At 43.6% G+C, this 23,207-nt stretch overlaps 1 protein-coding gene across 3 annotated transcripts in view; it reads right to left on the bottom strand.

Moving 5' to 3' along the window:
• The window catches only part of LOC139578163 (transcription factor SOX-6-like), a 173,163-nt gene that overhangs the window by 96,137 nt on the left and 53,819 nt on the right, over positions 1 to 23,207 (bottom strand). For all 3 annotated transcript variants that reach the window (XM_071405428.1, XM_071405430.1, XM_071405427.1), the window contains exons 3-4: positions 8,527 to 8,746; positions 6,351 to 6,561 (exon numbers count right to left, since the gene is read on the bottom strand). In XM_071405428.1, coding sequence (XP_071261529.1) covers positions 6,351 to 6,561; positions 8,527 to 8,745 — 430 coding nt within the window. In that variant the 5' untranslated portion in view covers position 8,746. The remainder of the gene's footprint in view (positions 1 to 6,350; positions 6,562 to 8,526; positions 8,747 to 23,207) is intronic.

A 23,207-nucleotide genomic window follows, 5' to 3' on the forward strand; every position in this document is an offset into this window, starting at 1 on the left:
GAGCCTCTAACTACAACACACCTCATGCCCTGTACCCACAGCAACAGTCCTGTACCCACAGTGAGCCTGTAACTACAACACACCTCATGCCCTGTACCCACAGTGAGCCTCTAACTACAACACACCTCATGCCCTGTACCCAGAGTGACCTGCTAACTCTATGGGGTGGCAGGTAGCCTAGCGGTTAGTGCGTTGGGCCAGTTACCGAAATGATGTTAGTTTCAATCCCCGAGACTACTAGGTGAAAAATCTGTCAATCTGCCCTTAAGCAAGGCACTTAACCCTAATTGCTCCAGGGTCGCTGCCAGTAATGGCCCAGACCCTACTCTTCAAGGGAGTGGGATATTACTCCAGGGTCACTGCCAGTAATGGCCCAGACCCTACTCTCCAAGGGAGTGGGATATTACTCCAGGGTCACTGCCAGTAATGGCCCAGACCCTACTCTCCAAGGGAGTGGGATATTACTCCAGGGTCACTGCCAGTAATGGCCCAGACCCTACTCTCCAAGGGAGTGGGATATTACTCCAGGGTCACTGCCAGTAGTGGCCCAGACCCTACTCTCCAAGGGAGTGGGATATTGCTCCAGGGTCACTGCCAGTAATGGCCCAGACCCTACTCTCCAAGGGAGTGGGATATTACTCCAGGGTCACTGCCAGTAATGGCCCAGACCCTACTCTCCAAGGGAGTGGGATATTACTCCAGGGTCACTGCCAGTAATGGCCCAGACCCTACTCTCCAAGGGAGTGGGATATTGCTCCAGGGTCACTGCCAGTAATGGCCCAGACCCTACTCTCCAAGGGAGTGGGATATTACTCCAGGGTCACTGCCAGTAATGGCCCAGACTCTACTCTCCAAGGGAGTGGGATATTACTCCAGGGTCACTGCCAGTAATGGCCCAGACCCTACTCTCCAAGGGAGTGGGATATTACTCCAGGGTCACTGCCAGTAATGGCCCAGACCCTACTCTCCAAGGGAGTGGGATATTGCTCCAGGGTCACTGCCAGTAATGGCCCAGACCCTACTCTCCAAGGGAGTGGGATATTACTCCAGGGTCACTGCCAGTAATGGCCCAGACCCTACTCTCCAAGGGAGTGGGATATTACTCCAGGGTCACTGCCAGTAATGGCCCAGACCCTACTCTCCAAGGGAGTGGGATATTGCTCCAGGGTCACTGCCAGTAATGGCCCAGACCCTACTCTCCAAGGGAGTGGGATATTACTCCAGGGTCACTGCCAGTAATGGCCCAGACTCTACTCTCCAAGGGAGTGGGATATTACTCCAGGGTCACTGCCAGTAATGGCCCAGACCCTACTCTCCAAGGGAGTGGGATATTACTCCAGGGTCACTGCCAGTAATGGCCCAGACCCTACTCTCCAAGGGAGTGGGATATGCAAAAATCACATTTCCATTTCACAGCACACACTTGTACAGGTTACACAAATATAAGCACCCCCTATTTGACCTCTAACACGCAGCAGTGAGCTGACAAACAGCAGCTCACTAGACACACCGCTAACCCACTCTAGGCGGTCTGTAAAAGCAGTGCACGCCACAAACCCATAAAGTAATAGACAGTTCAGTGGTGCTAAACGTTGTTTCATTGGTACAGCAGTAGGGGAGAGTGGGGTAAGTTCAGCCTTTTTTATACATTCAGCATCACTCTGTCAAGGGAAATATAGTATTCTTTCTAACAAAGATATCTACATATATTTCATGATGTTGTGTATCCCTGGAAATAATCAGAATATATAGCTTGTCTAATTTATGGGGAAAGTTGAGCCGCGGGACAGCGTAAGTTAAGCCGCCTACAAATGTCTGTACTGAATTAAATATTACCACAAACTTTTTAAAACCATGTCTATCTTTATTTCCCAAACACAATTCAGCACAATCATAATCGCCTGCTTGTCTTTTAATAATTTTAAGCATCTTTTAACACAGGCTTAAGACCTAACAAACACTTTGTACTTTTTTAAACACTTTTAACATAGGCCCTGATGTTACCTCGTATCCCAGTGATAATGCCTGGGAAGAAAACAATTACATTTGCTCAACTTGCCATTGGCTCAACTTACTCCATGGTCATTAGCCTAGTTTACCCCAAACAAAAAAAATATGGGCTAAAAATACCCCAATTTGGGCTATTCGGTAACCCAGCGCTGGTTAAATAGTGGGTTGTTTTGACCTAGCACATGTTGGGTTGTTTTGACCTAGCACATGTTGGGTTGTTTTGACCTAGCACATGATGGGTTGTTTTGACCTAGCACATGTTGGGTTGTTTTGACCTAGCACATGATGGGTTGTTTTGACCTAGCACATGATGGGTTGTTTTGACCTAGCACATGTTGGGTTGTTTTGACCTAGCACATGTTGGGTTGTTTTGACCTAGCACATGTTGGGTTATTTTGACCTAGCACATGTTGGGTTGTTTTGACTTAGCACATGTTGGGTTGTTTTGACCTAGCATATGATGGGTTGTTTTGACCTAGCACATGTTGGGTTGTTTTGACCTAGCACATGTTGGGTTATTTTGACCTAGCACATGTTGGGTTGTTTTGACTTAGCACATGTTGGGTTGTTTTGACCTAGCATATGATGGGTTGTTTTGACCTAGCACATGTTGGGTTGTTTTGACCTAGCATATGATGGGTTGTTTTGACCTAGCACATGTTGGGTTGTTTTGACCTAGCACATGTTGGGTTATTTTGACCTAGCACATGTTGGGTTGTTTTGACCTAGCACATGTTGGGTTATTTTGACCTAGCATATGATGGGTTGTTTTGACATAGCACATGTTGGGTTGTTTTGACTTAGCACATGTTGGGTTGTTTTGACCTAGCATATGTTGGGTTGTTTTGACCTAGCATATGTTGGGTTGTTTTGACCTAGCATATGTTGGGTTGTTTTGACATAGCACATGTTGGGTTGTTTTGACTTAGCACATGTTGGGTTGTTTTGACCTAGCATATGTTGGGTTGTTTTGACCTAGCATATGTTGGGTTGTTTTGACCTAGCACATGATGGGTTGTTTTGACCTAGCACATGTTGGGTTGTTTTGACTTAGCACATGTTGGGTTGTTTTGACCTAGCATATGTTGGGTTGTTTTGACCTAGCATATGTTGGGTTGTTTTGACCTAGCATATGTTGGGTTGTTTTGACATAGCACATGTTGGGTTGTTTTGACTTAGCACATGTTGGGTTGTTTTGACCTAGCATATGTTGGGTTGTTTTGACCTAGCATATGTTGGGTTGTTTTGACCTTGCACATGATGGGTTGTTTTGACCTAGCACATGATGGGTTGTTTTTTGAACATAAGGTTCAAGGTTATAGATCTTATTGGCCACCCTTGAGAGTAAATGTCATTCATGTTCTTCATGTCAAGTTTACATACTGCAAATTCAAATTTCAGTATTTTTGTTTACACATTCTTCTACAATATTAAGATTATTTATTGCATATTATAATAAGGTATACCATGTTATTGCCTAATAATGTATACCACCTTGTTGTATCCCAACAATGTGATTAGCATAGGCTTTTAGAAAACTCATAAGCGTCATCAAAGTTACAAAAATTAAATGTTCAACCTTAATATGTGATAACTATGCAACAAAACAGATGAACATGAATGGCATTCACTCTCATGGGTGGCTAAAAATAACTATCTGAGAGCCACACCCCTACAAAACTACACCTCCAGTCTTCTGATCTGACCTGCTGGGTCATATCTCAATATCCCAGCACCAAAAACCCAACACCCAGCATCCAGAACCCAACTGTTTTTAAAGAAAACAACCCAGCTAAGTGACCCAACGCCTGCAACCCAGCAATTGAGTCAACCAAACAACCCCACATTATTTTTTGTGCAATGCAAACATTCTGACCTTGTTAGCCCACACAGCTACAAGCATGCACTTTCACGCTAGGTTTAGAACCTCATATTGAAGCTTATAGAGATCCTAATGGATGTATAAAATCTTTAAATTAGATACAAGCATCATGAAACCTCTAACACAATATATTAATTTGACTTGGTGAAAATAAGTTATTTGGATCTAACTTGCTTACCACTTTTTTCCATGTGGTTTCTTCCTTCACATACTCCATGAAAAAATGACCTCTTCCTAAATATTTCATAAAATAATTACTTTTGTATATGGTTTCCAAGAAACAAGGGAGGCTCAACTTACCCCACTCTCCCCTACCAGATCTGCCTTTTTACAATGATGCCTCTGCACACCCAGCTATAAAGACTCCCTTGTTCTCTGTCTTTCGAAACATGTATGAATAAGGCAATGTCCATAGCAAAATGTATGAATCTAAAAAATATAAAAGCAAAATAGAACCATAGCTACAAAAGTATTGTCCTTAATATTTATTTTTATGAATAATCGCAGAACAGGTCAAGGGGAACGGGTTAGAATTGAGAAAACGCTCTGAGTGGAGAAGAATGACAAAAACGTAGGTGGCCTAAATAGTGAACCCTTCAAAACAGAAAAAGGAAGATAAAGGATGAAAAAAGGGCACAGTGGTTTTAGAGATGGGTTTCTGTAAAGAGACGTAACAGCACTTCAATCTGGATCCACAGTATACGTTTATGGCTGCATTTGCATTTGTGGAGCGATGTTCGCAGAGCCAATCAATGCATTAATGTAGAAGTCTCTCAGCCTTAGTGATTTATTTATTGATCTCCTGCTATTTTAAGCCAAACACATCACATAAAATGAACCCATCTGCTAATCTCACTGGGCAGGGTCAAATGCCAAAAACGTACATGAAACGCATCATCAACAATATTTAATATACAACAAATAAAGTGGTGAAATTCTAAAGGTTAGAATGAAACGCAATAAGGAATCATCGCTGTAACTGTAGTTCATTTAATCATGATCGTAGACTTCAAATAGGGAGCTAAAACAGAGAGATGTTACTTATAGCCAGATGGATGGATGAATAGATGGATGGATAAATAGATGGATGGTTAAAATAAATGAATGGATGAATCCTAATCTACACTGCAGTGTTTGGGTTATTGTTTGTTGCCACTGGTGGGTCCTTGGGGAGTGAATGTTTTTATTTATTTTTGTTAACAATGTACCGTTACTGTACATTTCACCATTGCCATTAAAGAATGTATAGAAACAAAACAGTGTTTTGATGATATTAATTAATATAATTTTACACTTATGAATTATGTTAACTACTATTTCTCTTATAAAAACATATATATATATATATTTAACCTTATTTAAGCAGGTATTCACATTGAGGTCAGAAGACCTCTTCCCAAGGGAGACCTGGCCAAGAGGGGCAGCTCAGTCATATGTATCCCCTATATGGGAGTGGAAAACTTAAGACACACAAATTGACCAAAAACAGATGGGGGAACGCTGACACTGCTTCAAGACACTCTCAGCTCTGTGTGCTTTGTCTCCCTGCCTTAGCATCGATGTACATCACTTCTGTTAGACAGGCGGATGACACACATACACACACGCGCACACGCACGCACACACGAACGCGCACGCGCACACGCACACACACACACACACACAGAGAGAGAGAGAGAAAGTGGCTCACTCACAGTAAACCAAAGACTATCTACAGTAAAGTAGAGGCTGTGATCAAGCGGTGTTGCCTTTGGCTATTTGGCTCTAGAGATCACTACTCTACACTGCACCATATCAATAACAAAGTGAAGCATTAGAACGATAGATCAGTGGGGCCTCTGATATCATGACAATTACCATGTGTAGCATAGCAACACAGAGAGATGTAAGATCTCCATGGCTGTGGGGTATAGCAGCATGCAGGAGCATGCAGTGGGAGTCAACCACTGGCCTGATGTGAGGAGACAGATCTGAGGGGGAGAAAAGGGAAACTAGCGATTTCACTTCTCACAGATCTGTGATCTATGGGTGGGGGATTTGGCACTTGTAATTGAATGGTTCAAAGTTCCTCTGAAGAGGAAATAGACACAAAGGAAAAGCTAAACATACGTACGCAGTGCACATACAGGAGAGCTCACACACACACACACAGTCTTGTTTAACTAACCTTGTGGGGACCCACAATTGATTCCCATTCAAAATCCTATTTTCCTTAACCCCTAACTCTAAACCTAACTCTTACCCTAACTCCTAACCCTAACCTTTAACCCCTAAACCTAACATTCTAACCCTAACACAATAGCTTTTTTCCTTTTGGGGACTGACAAAATGTCCCCAGTTGGTCAAATTTTTGTTTGTTTACTATTCTTGTGGGGACTTCTGGTCCCAAGTATAGTTAAACATGTCCATGTACAAAAGAGCACACACATGTACAGAGTGGGTATAGGCCTTCTCCTACCGTCCTGCTCTGTCTTTGTCAGCTCCACCAGTTTCTTTTGTTTCAGTGTGTCCACCACGTCGGCCAGGCTTCCTTTGCGGCGCTCGAGTGTTCCGAAGGTGGATCCGCCTAGCTGCTCGCCCCGCTCGCGGGAACACTCCTCAGGCTTTGGTGGAGAGGTAGAGTTATTCCGGTAGGAGTACAAGGAACAGCCCTTGCTGCTACCATTGTCCTATAGGAACAAAAACAAAATGGGGTGGCAGATAGCCTAGTGGTTAGAGCGTTGGACTTGTAACCAAAAGGTTGCAAGATCAAATCCCCGAGCTGAAAAGGTAAAAGTCTTTCTACCCCTGAACAAGGCAGTTAAACTAGGCCGTCATTGAAAACAAGAATTTGTTCTTAACTGACTTGTCTACTTAAATGGGGGTTTGGAATTACTATGACTTCTTATTTTTCCTTTAGTAGCTTATGGTCATTACCTCAACTAAATATTAATGGCCATTATTTCAACTAATAACTAACTCACCACCAAGTAAAGTGTAACTTAAACAACAATCACTATTTATATAATTGCTTTTTAAATTGGACTTTTCACCACCTCTCTATTGACTAATGTTTGTGGTTGTTGCTGCTGTGGGTGTTGGTTAAATAATCTAATGTTTGTGGGTGTTGCTGCTGTGGGTGTTGTTTAAATCATCTAATGTTTGTGGGTGTTGCTGCTGTGGGTGTTGGTTAAATAATCTAATGTTTGTGGGTGTTGCTGCTGTGGGTGTTGTTTAAATCATCTAATGTTTGTGGGTGTTTCTGCTGTGGGTGTTGTTTAAATCATCTAATGTTTGTGGGTGTTGCTGCTGTGGGTGTTGTTGCTGTGGGTGTTGTTGCTGTAGGTGTTGTTCAAATCATCTAATGTTTGTGGGTGTTGTTGCTGTGGGTGTTGCTGCTGTGGGTGTTGTTCAAATCATCTAATGTTTGTGGGTGTTGTTGCTGTGGGTGTTGCTGCTGTGGGTGTTGTTCAAATCATCTAATGTTTGTGGTTGTTGCTGCTGTGGGTGTTGTTCAAATCATCTAATGTTTGTGGGTGTTGCTGCTGTGGGTGTTGCTGCTGTGGGTGTTGTTGCTGTAGGTGTTGTTTAAATCATCTAATGTTTGTGGGTGTTGCTGGTAAAATCATCTTCTTACAGCAGAATCTAGAGTCCTGTATTGGCAGCCAGAGTATGACACCGTGGCACGGCAGTGGGGAAAGGACAAGTTGATATCTACATCCCAAATGGCTGCCTTTTCCCTATGTAGTGTACTACCCATAGGGACTTCAGTCAAAACTAGTGCACTATATAGGGAATAAGGTGCAATTTGGGACAAAGGCCATAACTCATGGGTTTCGTAACAAAGGCAGTCTTTTGGGCCTGTGCCAAGAACACGGTTACAGATATCCACTCCCTCCATCTTGTGATTGACGAATTAAACTCAACGCAGAAGAATGCCACAGGTCATAGCCTGTGGGGCAAGGGTAAGAGGTACACACCTGTCATGCATGGAGATAGCAGTGGTTTTCAGGTTAAAAACAGCCAACGCTGACTATACAGCAAAGCAAAATCCCACAGGACTGACCATGGACATTTTTTGTGTGGAAATGACAAACTTCAGAAGCCTTTTTAAACCACGAAATACACTACAAGTTTAACATTTTCCTGCAACAGTGTGATCCAGTTAAGATCCTACATATGTACACTTATGACATCATAGGTCAAAGGGCATTCATGGGGCCAGTAATACTGTAGCACAGCGATAGAATGCGTCCCAAATGGCACCCTACTCCATATATTCCACTACTTTTGACCAGAGCCCTATGGGTCGTGGTAAACAGTAGTGCACTATATAGGGATAGGGTGCCGTTTGGGACATAACCATACTGTTTTTAATAGTGAACCGACATTGTCCCTCAGCACACACTCTAGCACAGGTGGCCTGACGAGAGGTTTATTTCTGAATGTTGTCTCCTCCTCTTACAGAGTGGGGGGATCTCCAAGAACATTAGATGGCTTATGTTACAAACACAAGGGGCTTTGGCTAACAGAGACATCTAAAGACGTCCTTGAAACTGTTCCAGGAGGCATTTGTCTTAAAGAGGAAGATTCCTCTATAATGGGGATCAGTGACAGTGTCAATCTGATGAAGAGTGTGTGTGTGTATGTCTCACCGTCTGAGTAGAGCCTATACTCTTCCACGCCAACTCAGGCTGGCTGTCTCTGATTGGCTGGTGCTCCTCTGGGAGGGGTTTGCTGTGCAGAGTGGGCGAGGCCGGCTGGTCCTGGCTTTCTCTGTCCTCATTGGCCCAGCCCACATCGTCCTGACCCATCGCTTCCTCTTCCTCCGTCGCTGGGGGAAACGGAGGTGTGGCTTGCTTGGAAGACATCATTCTATAAAAAAACAATGAAAACATTTATGACTTTCTTCCACGTTCATTCATATCTGTATCTTGTTATGCACCTGTTGAGGAAAAACCACAAAACACCTCTTAACACTGAATATTCAGGATTAGAGTGGATGTTGGGATGATACTGTAGAATGCTCTCACATATGAAGGGGAAAACAAGAAAATACCTTTTCTTCTACATTACAATCACACTGATGGACAGAAGTGAACCACAGGAAGACTTCCTTCTTTTTATTTTCCTCCCCTTGTATTGTTTTATTTGTTAAGCACTTTGAAATGCATCCCCTGGAAGAAATGTGCTCTATAAATAAAGTTTGCTTTGATTAAGCTTATGTTGCCGATGGCAGATGGAATTTTATCAGTGTTATGACTCCATCACCTACTGATTCCTAGAAGTTTGAGTATTGAGGTCAATCATTAGGAAGACAATCAAGCTTACACTGCAAAACTTCTCCAGCGCCTGTCTTTTATTTATTATTTTGGATTTTGGGATTTTACCCCCTTTATCTCCCCAATTTCGTGATATCAAATTGCGATCTTGTCTCATTGCTGCAACTCCCCAACGGGCTCGGGAGAGGCGAAGGTCGAGTCATGCATCCTCCAAAAAGATGACCAGCCAAACTGCGCTTCTTAACACCTAATCCAGAAGCCAGCTTGACCAATGTGTCAGAGGAAACATCGCCCAGCCTGCAGGCGACCGGCCCGCCACAAGGAGTTGCTAGAGAGCGATGATCCAAGTATAACCACCCCGGCCAAACCATCCCCTAACCCGGACGACGCTGGGCCAATTGTGTGCAGCCCTATGGGACAGAGATTTCTCTATCTTCTTCTCCAGTGTTACCCTATCTCCAAAGGCCATTTTGAACATGATACATTCCCCCCATCCCCACCCACCGGCACGCACACACACACACAGTAATAAACCCATTTGTGGTAGGATAATCTATTAGACAGTGTATAGATGCAGGATCTTAATATAGAATAGAACATGGAACCGACAGAGATGGTCGCCTCGCTTCGCGTTCTTAGGAAACGATGCAGTATTTTGTTTTTTATGTATTATTTCTTACACTGTTACCCCAGGAAATCTTAAGTCTTATTACATACAGCCGGGAAGAACTATTGGATATGAGAGCAACGTCATCTTACCAACATTACGACCAGGAATACGACTTTCCCGAAAAGGATCCTCTGTTTGGACCACCACCCAGGACAATGGATCGGATCGCAGTAGGCGACCCAAAACAACGGCGCCGCAGAAAGGGCAGACGGAGCAGTCTTCTGGTCAGGCTCCGTAGACGGGCACATCGCTCACCGCTCCCGAGCATACTTCTCGCCAATGTCCAGTCTCTTGAAAACAAGGTAAACGAAATTCGAGCAAGGGTTGCCTTCCAGAGAGACATCAGAGATTGTAACATTCTCTGTTTCACAGAAACATGGCTCACTCGGGATACGTTATCAGAGTCGGTACAGCCACCCGTTTTTTCACGCATCGCGCCGACAGAAACAAACATCTCTCTGGTAAGAAGAAGGGTGGGGGTGTATGCCTTATGATTAACGAGTCGCGGTGTGATCATAACAACATACAGGAACTCAAGTCCTTTAGTTCACCTGACCTAGAATTCCTTACAATCAAATGCCAACCGCATTATCTACCAAGAGAAATCTCTTCGATTATAATCACAGCCTGGTATATCCCCCCTAAGTAGATACCTCGACGGCCCTGGAAACCACATATCCTGAGGCTGCATTTATTGTAGCTGGGGATTTTAACAAAGCTAATCTGAAAACAAGGCTCCCTAAATTTTATCAGCATATCGAATGCGCAACCCGGGCTGGCAGCATTCTGGAACATTGCTACTCTAAAATCCGCGACGCATACAAAGCCCATCCTCGCCCTCCCTTTGGCAAATCTGACCCCGACTCCATTTTGTTGCTCCCAGCCTATAGACAGGAACTAAAACAGGAAATGCCCGTGCTCAGGTCTGTTCAACGCTAGTCCGACCAATCTGATTCCACGCTCAAGATTGCTTCGATCACGTGGACTGGGATATGTTCCGGATAGCCTCAGACAACAACATTGATGTATACACTGATTCGGTGAGCGAGTTTATTAGCAAGTGCATCGGTGATGTTGTACCCACGATGACTATTAAAACCTTCCCCAACCAGAAACCGTGGATTTATGGCAGCATTCGCGCAAAGCTGAAAGCACGAACCACTGCTTTTTATCATGGCAAGGCGACCGGAAACATGACCAAATACAAACAGTGTAGCTATTCCCGCCGCAAGGCAATCAAACAAGCTAAGCGTCAGTATAGAGACAAAGTAGTCGCAATTCAACGGCTCAGACACGAGACATAAGTGGCAGGGTCTGCAGTCAATCACGGATTACAAAAAGAAAACCAGTCCCGTCGCGGACACTGACGTCTTCCTCCCAGACAAACTAAATAACTTCTTTGCTCGCTTTGAAGACAATACAGTGCCACTGACACGGCCCGCTACCAAAACCTGTGGGCTCTCCTTCACCGCAGCCAATGTGAGTAAAACATTTAAACATGTTAACCATCGCAAGGCTGCCGGCCCAGACGGCATCCCTAGCCGCATCCTCAGAGCTTGCGCAGACCAACTGGCTGGTGTGTTCACGGAAATATTTAATCGATCCCTATCCCAGTCTGCTGTTCCCACATGCTTCAAGAGGGCCACCACTGTTCCTGTTCCCAAGAAAGCTGAGGTAACTGAGCTAAACGACTATCGCCCCACAGCACTCACTTCTGTCATCACGAAGTGCTTTGAGAGACTAGTCAAGGATCATATCACCTCCACCCTACCTGACACCCTAGACCCACTCCGCTTTTCTTACCGCCCCAATAGGTCCACAGACAACGCAATCGCAATCATACTGCACACTGCCTTAACCCATCTGGACAAGAGGAATACCTATGTAAGAATGCTGTTCAACGATTACAGCTCAGCATTTAATACCATAGTACCCTCCAAATTCGTCATTAAGCTCGAGGCCCTGGGTCTCGACCCCGCCCTGTGAAACTGGGTCCTGGACTTTCTGACGGGCCGCCCCCATGGGGTGAGGGTAGGAAACAACATGTCCACCCCGCTGATCCTCAACACTGGGGCCTCACAAGGGTGCGTTCACAGCCCTCTCCTGTACTCCCTGTTCACCCATGACTGCGTGGCCATGCATGCCACCAACTCAATCATCAAGATTGCAGACGACACTACAGTGGTAGGCTTGATTACCAACAACGACGAGACGGCCTACAGGGAGGAAGTGAGGGCCCTCGGAGTGTGGTGTCAGGAAAATAACCTCACACTCAACGTCAACAAAACAAAGGAGATGATCGTGGACTTCAGGAAACAGCAGAAGGAGCACCCCTCTATCCACATCGAAGGGACAATAGTGGAGAAGGTGGAAAGTTTTAAGTTCCTCGGCGTACACATCACGGACAAACTGAAATGGTTCACCCACACAGACAGCGTGGTGAAGAAGGCGCAACAGCGCCTCTTCAACCTCAGGAGGCTGAAGAAATTTGGCTTGTCACCGAAAACACTCACAAACTTTTACAGATGCACTATCGAGAGCATCCTATTGGGCTGTATCACCGCCTGGTCCAGCAACTGCTCAGCCCACAACCGTAAGGCTCTCCAGAGGGTAGTGAGGTCTGCACAACGCATCACTGGGGGCAAACTACCTGCCCTCCAGGACACCTACACCACCCGATGTCACAGGAAGGCCAAAAAGAATATCAAGGACAACAACCACCTGAGCCACTGCCTGTTCACCCCGCTATCATCCAGAAGGCGAGGTCAGTACAGGTGCATCAAAGCTGGGACCGAGAGACTGAAAAACAGCTTCTATCTCAAGGCCATCAGACTATTAAACAGCCATCACTAACATTGAGTAGCTGCTGCCAACATACTGACTCAAATCTCTAGCCACTTTAGTAATTAAGAATTGGATGTAGTAAATGTATCACTAGTCACTTTAAACATTGCCACTTGATATAATGTTTACATACCCGACATTACTCATCTCATATGTATATACTGTACTCTATTGTACTCTCATCGCACATCCATATATTTATATGTACATATTCTTATTCATTCCTTTACACTTGTGTGTATAAGGTAGTTGTTGTGAAATTACACCAAAGAGAACCAACCTCAGTTTCTAAAATGTAAAACAGATCGCCACTTCAGTATTAGCACCCCATAAATCACGCAGGATGGTTTATCTCTGAAGTATTCCATCTCCTGGGCCCCCTAATACCTAAATCTAACCCTTACTCAACTATCTAAAAGAGAGAGAGAGAGAGAGAGAGAGAGAGAGAGAGAGAGAGAGAGAGAGAGAGAGAGAGAGAGAGAGAGAGAATGTGTTCAAGTGGGAAGGAAAGGGAGTGAAAGAAACGAGAAAGAGAAAAAGAGAAGGGGGGAGGTCCTTGAGAGTGACTCCCACAGTAGCAGGTGTCCACAGTGATTTGATAGGAGCATATACAGTGGATCAGAGGTGGGGGGTCTGTAACTCTGTCAACTGGAGAACATTATACATCATAAGTGCTGAAAGGAAACCTGGGGAGCGGGGACAGTGTCAGCACTAGCAGTGTGTGTGTGTGTACTTGTGTTTGTGCACGTGTGTGTGTGTATGTATGTGTGTGAACGTGTGTGTGTGTGTGCTTACGTGCGTGTTTGTGTGTGTGTATGTGTATGCTTACATATGTGTGTGTGTTCAAAGGGTGTGGAATGATTGTGTGATTGAGGGCAAAGCCAAACTTAGACAGAAGTCCATTGCATAGATGACATCTGACACCAGTCCTGACCCTACTGTGACACTGACGATAGCATCATTGGTTAATTACACCACCAAATACCTCTACTGTATTCATCTAAATTGCTGTCATGCTTACTTCCAACTTAAAGGAAAATTCCACCCAAAAACAATATTTTGGTTTTTGTTTCATTCGTCCATTGTCGATAAATTCCCACATTTTTTTGCATGTCAGCAATCAAGTTTTCAAAATGTATAACTTTCAAATTACAGAACTACAGCTGGTATGATGCATTTTGCATCATAGGATGTAAATATGATGCAAAATGCATCATACGGCTGTATTTCTGTACTTTGAAAGTTATATATCTTGAAAACTTGATTGGTGACATGGAAAACATTTTGTGACTATATTAACAATGGACTAATGAAACAAATATCAAAAGTTCGTTTTTTGAGTTGTCCTTTAAAATGGAAAATTCATCATCTCCAGCACCACCACAATGTCAACATATGTGACCCAATTCAGGAAACTAGGTGTACGTCGCAAGTCATGACTTCACAGGAGAGCTGTTTGAACGTAAATTGTATTTATTTTTAAACATTTTTTCACAAAAATGCCTTCTTGAACATGTGAACTTTCATGTGCCTTAATATCAAACGTGTATGCCATCTGTAAATACAAATACAATTGTAAACTTCTTATGGCTGGGGCCAGTATTGAGTAGCTTGGATGAATAAGGTGCACAGAGTAAACTGCCTGCTACTCAGTCCCAGAAGCTAAGATATGCATATTATTAGTATATTTGGATAGAAAACACTCTGAAGTTTCTAAAACTGTTTGAATGATGTCTGTGAGTATAACAGTATTCATATGGCAGGGAAAAACCTGAGAAACAATCTAACCAGGAAGTGGGAAATCTGAGGTTTGTAGTTTTTCAATCGAATATACAGTGGGATATTGGTCATATTGCACTTCCTAAGGCTTCCACTAGATGTCAACAGTCTTTAGAACCTTGTTTGATGCTTCTACTGTGAAGGAGGGCGGAATGAGGGCTCTTTGAGTCAGGGGTCTGGCAGAGTGCCATGAGCTGACCATGCGCGTTCACGTGAGAGTTAGCTTGCGTTCCATTGCATTTCTGAAGACAAAGGAATTCTCCGGTTGGAGCATTATTGAAGATTTATGATAAAAACATCCTAAAGATTGATTCTATACATCGTTTGACATGTTTCTACGAACTGTAACGGAACTTTTTGACTTTTCGTCTGCACCTAGTGATCGCGCCTCATGAATTTTGATTACTGGGCTAAACGTGCGAACAAAAAGGAGGTATTTGGACATAAATGATGGACTTTATCGAACAAATCAAACATTTATTGTGGTACTGGGATTCCTGGGAGTGCATTCTGATGAAGATCATCAAAGGTAAGTGAATATTTATAATACTATTTCTGACTTTGTTGACTCCACAACATGGCGGATATCTGTATGTCTTGATTTGTTGTCTGAGCGCTGTACTCAGATTATTGCATGGTGTGTTTTTTCGGTAAAGCTTTTTTTAAATCTGACACAGCGGTTGCATTAAGGAGAAGTGTATCTATAATTCCATGCATAATAGTTGTATCTTTTATCAATGTCTATTATTCCATGCATAACACTTGTATTTTCGTCAACATTTATGATGAGTATTTCTGTAAATTGATGTGGCTCTCTGCAAAATCACCGGATGTTTTGGAACTACTGAACGTAATGCGCCAATGTAAACTCAGATTTGTGTATATAAATATGAACTTTATCAAACAAAACATACATGTATTGTGTAACATGAAGTCCTATGAGTGTCATCTGATGAAGATCATCAAAGGTTAGTGATACATTTTATCTCTATTTCAGATTTTTGTGACTCCTCTCTTTGGCTGGAAAAATGGCTGTGTTTTTCTGTGACTAGGTGCTGACCTAACATAATCGTTTGGTGTGCTTTCGTCGTAAAGCCTTTTTGAAATCGGACACTGTGGTGGGATTAACAACAATTTAATCTTAAAAATGATGTAAAATACTTCTATGTTTGAGGAATTTTAATTTTGAGATTTCTGTTGTTTTGAATTTGGCGCCCTGCACTTTCACTAGCTGTTGTCATATCGATCCCGTTAACGAGATCCCAGCCATAAGAAGTTAAATTACGAGTCTAGTTGGTTTAGCCACAGAAAAAGAAACAACCTTACCGCTAGCCATGATTGGCTGAGATAATGAGTGGGCTGGACATGCCCGAGAGATGAGTTTGGATTGGTCTACCATATAGCACGTGTCTGTCTATTGGAGCTGGTCAGTATGTTTAGGTAATCCTGTCGAAAACTGCTTTTAAATATTTTTTTATTGCGTAGTAAAACTGCATAAACCTAATGTCAAGTTAAAGTGTACTGTTAGCTAGCTAACGTTATGTGTATGATTTTCACTTTCTGGAGGACCGAGTTTTGAAATCAGTGGAATTTGAGTATGATAGCTAAGGAGATGGAGAAAAGACAGGTCTGGAATATATCATCAAACTAAGGCAACAATGCATGGCATCAGACAGGAGATGTGTCCAACCATGATGTATACTGGGAAGATTTTCAGATATTACACGTTTCTAATTTTGACAGAAAGTGGTTTCATTTCAAGTATATTGTTAGCTAGCTGGCTGGGTTGCTAGCTAACGTTATGTGTATGATCTTATTATTCGTATCTCAGACACATTTGCTTGACTAGTTATAGCTATAGAACCTGGTGGTTAACTACCTGCAGATTCATGCAGGGTAGTAACGTCATGAGTTGTGATTATGGTCCATTGTTTAGCTAGCTAGCTACATGTCTTAACAAAAGACTCCACTCTAATTGTGACAAAGTATTTTCATTTCAGGTTAATGTGTACTATTAGCTAGCTAGCTAACATTAGCTGGCTGGCTCACTAACTAACGTTACGTCATGCGTTGGGATTCATTGCTCACCTAGCTAGCTATCTAGCTACATCTCTTAGCAAAAGACTCTCGTCTTAGTGTGCCAGAGCGCAGAATAACTGATGCATTTTTGAACGCTCAACACCCGTTGAATCTGTCCGGTGTCAGTAAACATAGCAACAAAGCGTAATTCAATTGTTGCCAGCAGCACAGTTACAGTCACCAACACTCTGGATAACATGAAAAAAGCCTAACCAGCTCTGCTAGGGTGAGTAAAATGGTCAGAGTGGGTTGTTCTCTCATTATGTGTCTGGAAGTAGCTAGCCAATGTTAGCCAGTTAGCTTGGGTGCTTGACTGCCGTTGTGATGTCAGAGCTTTTGGAACAACCCTACTTATTGGCCAGAGTGTCCAGTGTGTGCTCTGAACGTGAAACACTCTGAATTTACGAACGGACAATCTGACAGCACAGTTGCAGTCATCAACGCTCTGGATAACATAACAGCCCAACCAGCTCTGCAAGGGCGAGTAATGTTCAGTGAGCTGTTCTCTCTTTTGTAGATGTCTGGAAGTAGCTGGCAAGTTAGTACAGAACGCACAGATCAACCCTTAAGGAGATGGGTGGGGCTAAGGCTTACGAGGGTGTGAACAATGCTGAATGGGTGTAGACAAAGGAGGGCTCTCCAATAGTAATACCAAAACATTGAAAGACGGTTTTCTCAAAAGTGAGTTTACAAGTTGATCAACTTTCAAAGCAGAATGACTTTCCCACTGTTTCCTCAAATGCAGTGTATGATACAGTATACCATTTTGTCTCTACTTTTATCAAATGTAAAAAACGAAATTTAAATGTTGCTACATAAGACTGAATCCAGGTGGTGAGTCACATATGTGAAAATGGCGGGTTTCTATGTTTTGTAGTCAAAGAGATAATAAGTGTTTCTGATGCATTTGATGATGACATCATCCAACCGTGATTGGGAGTCCAATAGGGCGGCGCACAATTGGCCCAGCGTCGTCCGTGTTTGGCCCGGGGTAGGCCGTCATTGTAAATAAGAATTTGTTCTTAACTGACTTGCCTAGTTAAATGAAGGTTAAATTAAATAAATTTTTAAAAAATAATCCGGAGACACTGATGACATCATCTGGTGTGTATCATATGATTTTTTTTTAAATATATGAGCAGGCAAAGGTTAAGTAACTGATACGGAATATGCACTGAATCCAGGCCCATAGACTAGCACATAAACTGTACAGAAACAAAAACAAAAAACAGAAGTATGTGCCAACTCCCAATGCGATTCCATACAAAATCACAATCCTTCATGCAAGGAGCCAGATAGTCTGGCCCACCAGTCAGCGTTAGCTATATGAACTTTCATGCCCCCTGCTTAGCAGAATAGAGATGGCAGAAAGCCAGCCAGACAGACAGACAGACAGACAGACGGACAGTCATACTAGAAGAGTTCACATACAGACCCATATGGCTACTGACTACAGACAAAAATCATAACTTGCTACGACGTTTCGTCGGCTAACACACAGAGCGAATCGATAAGCGCGTTGCGAAACTAAGCCTTCCTTGACCCAACAGTCCCAATCTCACAACCACACCCCCCAGGAGAAAGACGAAGAAGGGGGGAAGCAGAAGGGTGGAGGAGAAAGAAGGGGGGCTATATTTAGCTGACAATATTGCTGCCTGTTTATGGGGGCTTAAGAGCTTCTTAGAACTGAGATCTCATATGGCCCAGAATGCCTGGACCTCATAAATCGCGGCCACTGATAAAGTTTCATCACGCAACAGACCCCAAGCTGTTTGTTAGCGTTAGCGAGACCATCAGGCCGCATGTGATTAGTTAGCATTAGCCAGACCCCATCACAGAAAATAGACATTTTCATTGGCAATACCTGTCCCAGTATAATTGAGTGAGACAATAGTGGCAAAAAAATAATACAATATCAAGAATGCATTGCTGTTTAGTCTTCAAATGGACACTAAGGTCATCTAGCTATAACAATTGCAGATAATATGTGATGAAAGATGAACAGGAAATCAACAGTTCTACACAGTATCTACATCTGAAGTAAACTCCCATCTACACACACCTCTACTCCACTTAGCTTGGTGAAACGGCTGTTGATATACATCTGATGAGACACACAGATAGAAAGAGACGGAGAAACACCCTGAGACGTCAGCCATTACTTCACTGGAAACTAAATATTACTACAGTTTGCCTGGAGGAAGCCTCACGAGAGGAAAGTAGAAATTGAGTGATTACAGTCGAGGCGGCGGTGGACATTTTCCCTGAAGTAGAAATCATTCCCGCCGGGAGCCCAACTAAATAATGAGCCTTGCTTCCTGGAGGGACTGATGAGACCATGATTAGACAGTGGTCCAAACAAAACACTCTATTCATCTTTTTCACATGATTAGCGACTAGGCCAACCTAGGCCAACATTCCCGAACGACCACCGCACCTTTCCAGTTGATACACTATTAGAGTATTGGAACAAATCGCTTCCCTTTAAGTCTAGGAAGTTTCTTGGAAAGGCGAGCCAATGTATCAAATGCATTGTATCTTCATGACACGAGATGACAAGATTGATAAGGAAACCAGAACACTGTGAGACAGAGTCAAATGTTAAGAAAAATGACTACTGATATTCCACGAAAACAAGGAGCTGCCACAAAACAATCTCATGTCATTGCTGGATAAAAAAAAACAGCTGCATGTAGTCAAAGTTTATGCATTTTCTTTCCACAATGAGGCTACTCACAGCTCTACATTATGGATGCTTCTGGTTAATGTAGTTTTTTACAACTCCTGCCATAGAAAATGTCTAAATGTCTATATCAATGGATATTGTTTGCTGTAGGAGAAGGACAGGGGAGCATTTTAACTCCCCACAAAAAGTCCAGGGTAATTTCTAATCCCTTTGAGAGGGAAAAAAGCGAAAGAAAAAGGGGGTCGGAATTTGGCAAGAGTTCATCATTCACTACTTCTCCTCTCCTGGAACCTGGAAACCTGGCTATTCTGGAGAAACAATTGACCATTGTGGAGCATGGAGACAGAGGGACCTGTCTGTGACAGAAGAGAGGGAGAGCGAAGGCCCCTCTTAGGAAAACACAAAGCGCCATTCAGCCGCCGGAGTCCCCTCTGCCACTTGTGGAGCGACGAGGGTGGCAACAAAGGCCTCTGATTCACCCAATTGGGTGTAAAATCTTCAGCAATTCCCGTTGAAGTGAGCTGAGTAAGTGGGAAATGCCAGAAAGAGAGGGAGCTAGAGAGAGAAAGGAGAGGATAAAAAAGAGAGATATTCTTGGTCTCCTGGACAATCCCAATAAGCATGAGGTGAGTCAGGAGAATGAGGAAAAGGAGGCCAGTACAGTGAGTTAGGAGAATGAGGAAAAGGAGGCCAGTACAGTGAGTTAGGAGAATGAGGACAAGGAGGCCAGTACAGTGAGTCAGGAGAATGAGGAAAAGGAGGCCAGTACAGTGAGTTAGGAGAATGAGGAAAAGGAGGCCAGTACAGTGAGTTAGGAGAATGAGGAAAATGAGGAAAATGAGGCCAGTACAGTGAGTTAGGAGAATGAGGAAAAGGAAGCCAGTACAGTAAGTTAGGAGAATGAGGAAAAGGAGGCCAGTACAGTGAGTTAGGAGAATGAGGAAAAGGAGGCCAGTACAGTGAGTTAGGAGAATGAGGACAAGGAGGCCAGTACAGTGAGTTAGGAGAATGAGGAAAAGGAGGCCAGTACAGTGAGTTAGGAGAATGAGGAAAAGGAGGCCAGTACAGTGAGTTAGGAGAATGGGGAAAAGGAGGCCAGTACAGTGAGTTAGGAGAATGAGGACAAGGAGGCCAGTACAGTGAGTCAGGAGAATGAGGAAAAGGAGGCCAGTACAGTGAGTTAGGAGAATGAGGAAAAGGAGGCCAGTACAGTGAGTTAGGAGAATGAGGAAAAGGAGGCCAGTACAGTGAGTTAGGAGAATGAGGAAAAGGAGGCCAGTACAGTGAGTTAGGAGAATGAGGAAAAGGAGGCCAGTACAGTGAGTCAGGAGAATAAGGAAAAGGAGGCCAGTACAGTGAGTTAGGAGAATGAGGAAAAGGAGGCCAGTACAGTGAGTTAGGAGAATGAGGAAAAGGAGGCCAGTACAGTGAGTTAGGAGAATGAGGAAAAGGAGGCCAGTACAGTGAGTTAGGAGAATGAGGAAAAGGAGGCCAGTACAGTGAGTTAGGAGAATGAGGAAAAGGAGGCCAGTACAGTGAGTCAGGAGAATAAGGAAAAGGAGGCCAGTACAGTGAGTTAGGAGAATGAGGAAAAGGAGGCCAGTACAGTGAGTTAGGAGAATGAGGACAAGGAGGCCAGTACAGTGAGTTAGGAGAATTAGGACAAGGAGGCCAGTACAGTAAGTTAGGAGAATGAGGAAAAGGAGGCCAGTACAGTGAGTTAGGAGAATGAGGAAAAGGAGGGCAGTACAGTGAGTTAGGAGAATGAGGAAAAGGAGGCCAGTACAGTGAGTCAGGAGAATGAGGAAAAGGGGGCCAGTACAGTGAGTTAGGAGAATGAGGACAAGGAGGCCAGTACAGTGAGTTAGGAGAATTAGGACAAGGAGGCCAGTACAGTGAGTTAGGAGAATGAGGACAAGGAGGCCAGTACAGTGAGTTAGGTGAATGAGGAAAAGGAGGCCAGTACAGTGAGTTAGGAGAATGAGGAAAAGGAGGCCAGTACAGTGAGTTAGGAGAATGAGGAAAAGGAGGCCAGTACAGTGAGTTAGGAGAATGAGGACAAGGAGGCCAGTACAGTGAGTTAGGAGAATGAGGAAAAGGAGGCCAGTACAGTGAGTTAGGAGAATGAGGAAAAGAAGGCCAGTACAGTGAGTTAGGAGAATGAGGACAAGGAGGCCAGTACAGTGAGTTAGGAGAATGAGGAAAAGGAGGCCAGTACAGTGAGTTAGGAGAATGAGGAAAAGGAGGCCAGTACAGTGAGTTAGGAGAATGAGGAAAAGGAGGCCAGTACAGTACCAACTTGGTCCCACAGGCTGAACTCTACAGACCGTCCCAACACAAGAAGTTGGTGGCACCTTCATTGGGGAGAACGGGCTCGTGGTAATGGCTGGAGCGGAATCAGTGGAATGGTATGAAATACCTGAAACGCATGGTTTCCATGTGTTTTTATGCCATTCCATTCGCTCCGTTCCAGCCATTATTATGAGCCTTCCTCCTCTCAGCAGCCTCCACTGAATCCCAAACAGAATAGGTTATCTTCCTATTACCGTGTCCAACAGAGAGTCCATCCAAAAATGGCATCCTATTCCCTATATAGTGGACTACTTTTCCCCAACTATAGTGCGCTATAAAGGGAATAGGGTGCCATTTGGGATGCAAAGATCTAAACGTTTTTCATTGGTCAGTCTGGGCCCTCGTTAAATGGTCATTGATCGACCTAAACAGAGGTTACTGTCATTCAGACATGTTGGAACGCAGACACACACAGGCCCTGCTTTCTCCACAGAGATTCTCCCATTCCTCTCCCTTTTCCCCAAATAGAAACCTTCACTAGCAACCTGTCAGTTTCACCGAAAAACGGGCCAGTTTTGTCAGCCAGTGCACCAATGACAAGAAAGAAAAGCAGTTGTATTTCCTGTCACACCATCCTATAAGTGGATTTGTGTGGGGAGGGAATGAGGAAATGAACTTCAGCACTACGTCCATTATGGGGCTACTCTTAGGGCGGTTGCAAGGTGGCTAACAAATAACACCGCTAATACACTGCATCATGGCATCGCATCAGATGCAACTGGGGCTACTTTCATGATACAATGAAGGAACTTGTGAAGGACGTGGATATTGTGTATGGTGGCTACGTCAATTGTGCGTATATTGTGTGTTTGGTGATTCGTCAATAAAACACTTCAAAACCAAAGGAGCTGCATTCATCATTCTACAGGTCAATAGAAAGTTAGTGTATCGTCATCAGTGTGTTGCAATGGGACCTCTATGTATTTACCTTATTGGTAAAGGAGTCCCGACCTATCGCAAGGACCAATTCATCTGGCCCCTAGTGAATGGAGGGCCTGGTCGACAGTGTGTTGAAAGCTGACCGCTTGCGGGATGGGTGGCAGGGGAAAGTTAATAAAAACTTACTGAATCAATACTTGGTAGCAAAGTCCAGATCCTATGTAGAGTACTGAACATCTATTATATGTATTGTATTGAACCTGGGGCCATATCAATCATGTCAGAGTCAGAGTGCTGAGCCAGGATCAGGTCCCCCCCATCCACGTGATCTTATTCATTGTGATCCAAATACAAAACTGATCTTAAAGGCCCAGTGCAGTCAAAAACAGGATTTCCTGTCTTTTATTTATATATTTCCACATGAGGTTGGAATAATACTGTGACATTTAGAAAATTATGATAATGCCCTTTCAGTGTAAGAGCTCTTTGAAAAGACCCCCTGTAATTTCAGCCTGTTTTGGTGGGATGGATTTTCGTCCTGCCTGGTGACATCACCAGGCGATAAATTAGTTAACAGATCAATAAGATAGTTCCAAACCTCTGTGCCAATAACAGCTAGTTTTCAGTTTTCCCCTCCCCGCTCAGACCATTCCCAGACAGTCCTAGCTAAATTCTCGCTTGAGAACTTGCTCTTGCTAAGAAGCCATTTAAAAAAAAAAATATTTAAACAATCACAGTAAGGTACTTAATTGTTACCCAGAAATG

This window comes from Salvelinus alpinus, chromosome 6 (genome assembly GCF_045679555.1).
Source record: "Salvelinus alpinus chromosome 6, SLU_Salpinus.1, whole genome shotgun sequence".
Taxonomy (NCBI): domain Eukaryota; kingdom Metazoa; phylum Chordata; class Actinopteri; order Salmoniformes; family Salmonidae; genus Salvelinus; species Salvelinus alpinus.